General features: G+C 40.9%; 1 protein-coding gene across 1 annotated transcript; it reads right to left on the bottom strand.

Moving 5' to 3' along the window:
* Window positions 1-6,958, bottom strand: LOC144324888 (vomeronasal type-2 receptor 26-like). Its single transcript, XM_077920713.1, has 6 exons — window positions 6,741-6,958; window positions 5,985-6,162; window positions 3,208-4,050; window positions 2,520-2,747; window positions 1,337-1,463; window positions 1-902 (listed from the first exon to the last, which is right to left on the bottom strand). The coding sequence occupies exons 1-6, from the start codon at window positions 6,956-6,958 to the stop codon at window positions 1-3; spliced, it is 2,496 nt and encodes an 831-aa protein (XP_077776839.1).
* Between the last annotated feature and the right edge of the window lie 1,605 nt (window positions 6,959-8,563).

The raw sequence follows: 8,563 nt of genomic DNA, 5'->3' as shown, positions 1-8,563 counted from the left end.
TTAATCATTTATCCTTATTAGCTGCCCCCTAGTGTTCAACTCAGGCCTAACCACAATGATATAGCATTTTGGTAAAAATATACAAATCAGTAACCCTGCACTGGAAGCTAAGATGGAGAAGATCTCCACGGCCACCATGTATTTTCCCTTGGTGCTCTGGTAGGTGGGAACAAAGGACAACCAAACACTGCAAAACAGAAGCATACTGAAGGTGATAAACTTGGCTTCATTAAAACTGTCAGGCAACTTCCTGGCTAGGAAAGCCACAGTGAAGCTGACAATGGCTAGGAAGCCCATAAAGCCCAAGACACAGTAGAACATAATAACTGAACCTTCATTACATTCCAGAACAATTTCTTCAGTCACTGAGTGCATGTCAAAATACAAGAATGGGGGAGAGGTTGCCAGCCACACAGCACAAATAGTGGTTTGAATAAGGGAGCACGACAGAACAATGGAAAAGGCCAGTCTTTTCCCTATCCATTTCCTCATCCTGGACCCAGGCTTGGTCGCCGCGAAAGCCATGATCACAGTGATGGTTTTGGCCAAGACACAAGAAACTGCCATTGAGAAGATAATGCCAAACGCAGGTTGTCGAAAGAGGCATGGTATCTTCTCAGGCTGACCAATGAATAGGAGTACACAAAGGAAGCAGAGCAGTAGGGAGATGAGGAGACCGTAGGTGAGGCTCCGGTTGTTGGCTTTGACTATGGGAGTGTCTTTGTGCTTAATGAAGACTCCAAGTACCAGAGCTGTGAGGAAAGAGAAGGAAAGAGCAAAAATGGCCAGACTGGTCCCCAAAGGTTCGTCATAAGACAAGAAGCTTATCTTTTTTGGAACGCATAAATCCTGGCCACGGTTTGGATATTGATCTTCTTGACACTGAATGCAGTCATCCATGTCTGTAAAAAAAAATAGCTTTTTATATATGGTAACCCCGTATATGGGGCAATACATTACTAATTCCTTAAAATTCAAAAGTGCTCTATGAGGACTGATCATTGAAAGCTAATTTCATGACCTAAAAAATGTAATGATGTTTGCAAGAAGTCACTGGGATGATCCAGAGAAACTTTGTACTTTGAACATCTCATATTAAGCTTCAGACAAAATCTTTCTTAATCCTAAAACTGAGGTTGCTTTCTCTCTTTGCACAGCACAACCTCGAAGATAGTACCACCTCAGCTTTTATTGGAACATAGTGTAATATGTTTTGCCTTTTCTCAGATGAGGTGCTACACACAATCAGTCATCATATCGTTCTTTTTCTTGGTGATATTATGGATACCAACCATATATTTATTTTTTAGAGGTTTTTGTACATGATATTTCTTACCTGTCTTATTTGAGATCTTCCCTTCTGGACAAGGCAAACAATCATAGCAACAAAATGGTCTCCCTTCCTTCTTAGCCCTCCTATAACCCAGATGACAGTTGTCATTACACAATGAACGGGGCGGTGTCTGTGCACGATTGAAAGACATAATGCATTTTAACACTCAGAAAGTACAATTTTGGAGTTTGGATATTATAGGTCATTATACATTAAGAAATTTCTTGATTCTGGAAAGACAGGAACCGTTTCGGGACATTCTACTCATGTGTAAAACCAACGGAATACTGCACTAAACTTCCTCTGCCCCGGCTTCAGCTTTTATTCCTGTTGCTCTTCAAGAGTTCTACCAGCATTCAAAATCACTCGTGGAGCCTCCATTAATATGGAGCTGAAAGGGATTTGAAACAGGTGTAAGTCTCTCATTGCCCCATCCCACCTTTGTCATACACCTTCCATGCTACAGGAATTCCACCTTGGGGGGGGGCGCACTTACACCAGCTTATGTTGCACTGATCTAAACCTCATTGTCTGAGATGTTATACCTTTGGTTCAGCTAGGGTGAGGTATTTACCCCAATGTAAGCTTCCACTGAGCCTTTGCTCAGCTAGGAAAGCCTAAGATCTGCTGAATCCAAACTCGGATTTAGATTTAACTATGAAGTCTGTTTTTCCGAACAAACACAGACCTCCTGTCAATCATGGGGCCTGATAAATCAGGATTAACGGCTGACAACAGACAGTATATAAACAGCATTTCACTATTTTAGCATTGCTGAAATGAGTTGAATCTGTCCCCAGTTCCAGACACCACACAGAGGCAGCTTAAGGTCCAAAACAGTTTACTGCTGGAGAAGATAAGGCTTCAGTAATACAGTTCCAGCCACACACAGACATGTTGTAGGCTTTGCAGATACAGATACAGATATAATAGTTCAAAGCAAATTTCAGTTGTTCAACTAATTCAAGATGTAACACAGACTCTGACTCACTTTTCAAGACTAACCCTAACACACAGCACCCACCCCAACATTAATGAGCTGACATGCCTTAATAACTTATATAGTCAGCACTGGTTGACTTATCTCGTACAAAGGGTGATTTGTGCTCATGAAGGAAATAAACCCCTTCGTCCATGTCCAGTTCATCCAACGGCTGATATATCTGGAAATGAACACAGACCCTACCTGGTTGAATTTGCTGGGCCATATAATGTCATCTGCAGAAATGGTGAGCACTTTGCCTGTATGAGCTTGTGGGTCTATTTTTCCAACTCTCACTCTAAGAAAAGATTGGTTTGGGAATGTGATCCAATTTATAATATCAAATCCAGCAACTAAGGACCCATTTTCATCAAAGGATACCTTTTCCCCAGAACTGTTGTTAAACGAAACATGTCTCAGGTAGTGGTGGAGCTAAAGTAGGGTAGAAAAGACACAGAGAACAAAGCATTGCAGAGGATATTAAAATGTAAGATTCTATGGTGGTGGCAATATTTCAAAGCTGAGCACCGTGATTAATGTGTGTTTTAGAAGCTTTGTGCAGACTGATCATATTGAAAAGTCTAAATATTAAAGGACATATGTTGTTTTAACAACAACAAATTCAATCCATGAGCATGATATTTGAGAGTGCCTTTAAAAAACCAAACCAGAACTAGGGATAAAGTAAACAAAACAAAACCAACAATTTCCCTCTAAACTGTTGTTTTATTGCAGGAGTATTCTGCAAATTTGACACGCAAATTTCCTGTGAAATAGAAGCTATAGGAGACCACCCTAAAATGCTTGGTAATAATTCAATTTCCTACACATTCTGATTAGTTTTGCATCTACAGATATGGATAATAATGCATTAATCTGCTGAGGATATTACCTGCCATGGTTGTGTCCATCCCCCTCTATTTGCAATTGCTCTCTGCTTGGATTTGAGTAATTCAATGTTGTGCAGAACATGCGCCACAGCATAGACAGCATTGTATATGCTATAGCTGTGGCCAGTCATGCTCATTTCAAAAACTGTTGCAGGTAGAGTCTCCAGCTTCTCCTCTCCAGTGCAGATTTTGCTGTCCGCATTGTCTACTACGGATCTTAAGAAGGAACATTTAAATGCATGTTCCCAAAAGTCTCTGATAAAGTCATCTCCTTTTGTCAAGGTAGGATCTCTTACTTGAAGGAGTTTCTGGAATCCTAGCAACTCACTTGAATGTATTGCAAAGGATATGGCTCCATGGATTAACTCTATGCCACAACTTATTGGAAAGGAAGGTGATGTGAAATCCATCTGGGCTGTCATAATCCAGACCTTTGTTTTCACTGGTATATCAAAAAATGCTGAGGAACAGACTGATGCTCTCATATAAGCCATGGTCTGAATTTCACCATGTACAACCAAAGCACTGGCAGTGCTACCCATGATAACCTTTACCATTTGAATCCCATAGTCCACCATTACATCGACATTGCTGGCAAATGTTGGTTCTGGGATTTTGTCTATGAAATCAAAGCAGATGCCACTCTGAGAGAACTTGGGAAGAACATTCTGTACAAATCTCTTACCATTGCTGTCATCCAAATAAAGTATGCCAATCCAGGTCCACCTGAAATGAAGGAGTAACTGGAGCATGCCCTTATACTGATGGTCCACATTTGGGAACATCTGGTGGAAGAAAACTCCTTGCATTTTGTTATCCGTTATTAGGGCAGAGCCATATGAGAGCTAAACAACATTTCAAACGAGGAGAAGAAGAAGAAGAAGAGTTTGGATTTGATATCCCGCCTTTCACTCCCCTTAAGGAGTCTCAAAGCGGCTAACATTCTCCTTTCCCTTCCTCCCCCACAACAAACACTCTGTGAGGTGAGTGGGGCTGAGAGACTTCAAAGAAGTGTGACTAGCCCAAGGTCACCCAGCAGCTGCAGGTGGAGGAGCAGGGAATCGAACCTGGTTCACCAGATTACGAGACTACTGCTCTTAACCACTACACCACACTGGCCATCTCAGGAGATGGAAAAGTTATTTCTAAGACGATGTTTTCCAAAGTAAAACAAATTTTGTGTTGGGGTGTGTGCTGCAAAATGATTATGCACCTCCCCAAATATCTACTGAGATCCCATCCAGATTTCATCTTGTTACTTAAGCGAGTATCTATGAACCATGATGATTCAAAATCTTCTCAGTTCCTACAGGTGGGATAGACTGAAGAAGGCATAGACACTGGGTTTGATCCAGTGCTTACGGTCCATCAGCTGTATTGGAAATGAGATTGTTTTTGGCGATCTCTTTCCCCATTGCAGTATTCCACACAAACCAAGTGTTGCGAATGAGAGGCCCCCCCACCAACGCCACCATTTGTAGAAGTGGGCATGGGGAACTCCAGGGTGGAAGAGGGATAGTAAATAATGGCCCTTCCTCCCAGTTGCACTGATAGATTCTACTCTATCTGCAAATAATCACCATATGATACTATTGTTATTTAATGCACCCACACAGAAGATTTGCTGCCAAGCTGCGGTAGATATTCCACAAGGGTTGCAGACAGGAGCACTGAGGTATAAACAGGGCAAGAGCTGGGAGGTCAGTGGACCAGGTCAGGGCAGCAAATTGTGCTTGCACCCTATTTATCTTCCCAACATACTGGAGATGAAAAGCACATCAAGCGATGAAGAGCTAAAGATGTTTGTATTCTGTTATGCTTTGAACTTGGATCATGGCACACTGGTTCGAAACCCTGGTCAGCAGCTTTAGTTTAGGAACATTACATTCCCCATAACTTTGTTTATATCCCTTCTTGGGTTTCTTTGTTTCTTTCTTTTTTTAGAATTTGCTGTGACATGGAGCTGGCAGCCAAAATATGTCCTGAAATTTCATTATTAGAGCTACCTCTTACTTACCTACAACAGAAGTGTGCCTGGTTCCGAACAACTATTTTAAATGATCCCAAGCACAATGTGGTGCAGTTCAAGGCTAATTATTATGGAACACACAATATGCTGGAATTTTATGCTGGAATTTTTCATTTTTTAAAATATTAACTAATATGTTGCATAAAAACATTGTAGTTAAAGATTTAAGTTATTGTATTAATGTTTAATTTATTTATTTATTAAAGTATGTTTTTAGCCATTTGTGTTTTTTATCTGTAAGCCACATTGAGTCCCTGTCTGGGAATAATGTGGGGGATGGATGGATGGATAAATAAATAAATAAATAAACATTTCTTTTTTAAAAAAAATGTGTCCCTCTCTCCATCCCTCAGACGATCATATCTAACAAATATATTGCTCCACAAATTGTTTCTGAAAGTTCCCTCAGATCTGAAAAACTGAAAGAAAACAAAATATAATATTTGGCCTATCAGAAACTAGTTGCCCTTTGGATCCTAGCCAATATTTGCAGTAACAAAAACCTTCAAGATTGTAGAAAATTTCTTTATTTCCCTGTAAGTGGTTGTGCGCATGAATACCAGAATAGCCAACTCTGAATCAATTGTAAACATTCTTTTTCTTGGACAGAATGTTATGCCTAAACTGAGTAAAAGGTGTTCCGATTTATCTCAAACCCTCTTTATAATCTCCACAAGAAAAACTTCACTTTGAAGAAAGCAGGATAGACAAGAGCTCTCTAAATTCCTGTACTTTATGTGAACAACTTACCTGCGGGATCTTGTAGTTATACAGCATGTCTGCCATGTTGAGATCAACATCAGAATTAGGTCCCCCAATGACTGCTACCAGATTTTCCCGGGTATCACATTTGTAGTTAGGAAAAAACTTGCCCTTTGTGGAGAGAAGTTCCATGGAGGCAAGATATATGGACCTTGCACTGAATTCACTGTTACAGACATGGGCACCCAGGCTGATGTTGGCTAAGATCTGGGGATTTTCATTTATTTCTTTTAAAGCAAAAACCAAGGCTAGGATGTGCTGGTAGTGCTGCGTCAGAACTCTAAAATGAAAGAAATCGCCACCTTAAAATGTGTGTGCTAGAGATTTCAAGTCAATACTCAATTACTAAACATTCTTGCGCTATATGGCCAAGGTTGAGGAACACATGAATTGATTTTTACATTCACACCTCAACTTTTGACTTGCATGCATTTTATTCAAATAATATCCCTCTTTTGGTAGCTTTTAAATAGCACATGCAATATATTTAAATCCAGGTCATCTACTATGTTACTGATACTGGCTATCATTATTTTTTCTTTTCTTTAAGGAAGCTATAACTGCCCCCCCCGCCATCTCTTTTGACCAATGTGGATAAAATTCCCAGGCATTGCAACATCTATAGATTGAATATAGATTGACAGGCAAATAGGCCCACAGATTTTGAAGACTATAATAGAATCAGACCAGCAACAAACATTATCAGGATAGATATGGTACATTTAAGAAAACCCAACTCCTTACATGAGATCACCAAAAAGTTCAGGAGAGGGACGGTTTTGGAAGCAAATCGTATCTAAAAAACGGAAGATATGAGAAATAATGCCACCAATTATGAGGTCTCCTGACTGATGATACTTGTGATGAATAGGAAGAGGGCGACTAACATTGCATCTAGAAATAGGAACCTTGCACACTGCTTGAGGAAGCAGTACTAATACCAACACCACAAATATCACCATACTGCATGAAAACCTCCTTTCTAGAAACCAAATAACCTGTTCCTACATCGGCAAGTCTCTGGCTTGAATGTCCACTCACTCAGAAGACTGAAGCCAGGGTGATACGATACAAAGTTTTAGCAATCAGACTGATGTAGCCCTGTGCACCTCAAGCCCCAGCTCTGAATGGTGCAGGTGATATTAAAAGCAACCCTCTGTCTTGCATCGTTGTTTTGCTACTGGACACTGGAACTCTCTGTAGAACTGGAGAAGTAATCATAGTTATTGTCATAATCGCAAGAGAGATAATCACCTGCGCAGCATTGCAGCCTCTGAGACAAGGTGGGGGGGGATGTTTATCACACTTCAGCAACAGTTCCTATTTTATCCTCCTTAATAAGACATCAAAAGACTAGCAGTAAAAAATAAAATAAAGACCACAAGGACTTTGTGGTCTTCAAAAAGAAGAGGCTCTTAAACGATAGCCAATTTGCAAGACTGTTTGCGCATTCCAAATTGGGCTAGGATTTCATATCCATTGTTATACTATGAATTAAGGTTTCATAATTCCAGTAGAGTTTTGTTTAATTCCAGTAAAGGAAAACAAAGTAGGCGATACCCTTGATGGCAGCACTGGGGTGCATGGATGGGAAATTTCCATCAGAATTAGGAGATGGAAGGTTCAAAAGCATCCTTTTCCAGCAATGCCCCTTGTGCTGCTCAGCTGACTGGCAAACAGCTGATAGTCAGTGGTCCGCAGAAAAAAATGTGAAAATTATCTGGAGCCCAACCTTCTTCATGCTGTTTGACCCATCACAGGTTGTGTTCTGGGCCACGTAAGATTAGGCAGTGGGCAAGAAGCAGCCTGGTGAACACAGATTGCACACTTCTGAACAAGAAATAGAGTGCGGAACCATATTTATTCCAGACTATGCATACCAACTGGATAATGGACAGGTTTTCTCAAAGGCCTGTTGGGGGCTATGTATATTGATGGGAAAATGTAGAAATTCCCTCTTCATGGAAGAATTAAATGCATATGATCAAATTATATGCATATGATCAAGGGCATCCTGATCAAATTTCCAGATGACACCAAACTGGGAGGGGTGGCTAACACCCCAGAGGACAGGATCACACTTCAAAATGACCTTGACAGATTAGAGAACTGGGCCAAAACAAACAAGATGAACTTTAACAGGGAGAAATGTAAAGTATTGCACTTGGGCAAAAAAATGAGAGGCACAAATACAAGATGGGGGACACCTGGCTTGAGAGCAGTACATGTGAAAAGGATCTAGGAGTCTTGGTTGACCACAAACTTGACATGAGCCAACAGTGTGATGCGGCAGCTAAAAAAGCCAACGCAATTCTGGGCTGCATCAATAGGAGTATAGCATCTAGATCAAGGGAAGTAATAGTGCCACTGTATTCTGCTCTGGTCAGACCTCACCTGGAGTACTGTGTCCAGTTCTGGGCACCACAGTTCAAGAAGGACACTGACAAACTGGAACGTGTCCAGAGGAGGGCAACCAAAATGGTCAAAGGCCTGGAAACGATGCCTTATGAGGAACGGCTAAGGGAGCTGGGCATGTTTAGCCTGGAGAAGAGGAGGTTAAGGGGTGA

This window comes from Podarcis muralis, chromosome 16 (assembly GCF_964188315.1).
Source record: "Podarcis muralis chromosome 16, rPodMur119.hap1.1, whole genome shotgun sequence".
NCBI lineage: Eukaryota > Metazoa > Chordata > Lepidosauria > Squamata > Lacertidae > Podarcis > Podarcis muralis.
This window is presented reverse-complemented; position numbering and strand designations above follow the sequence as displayed.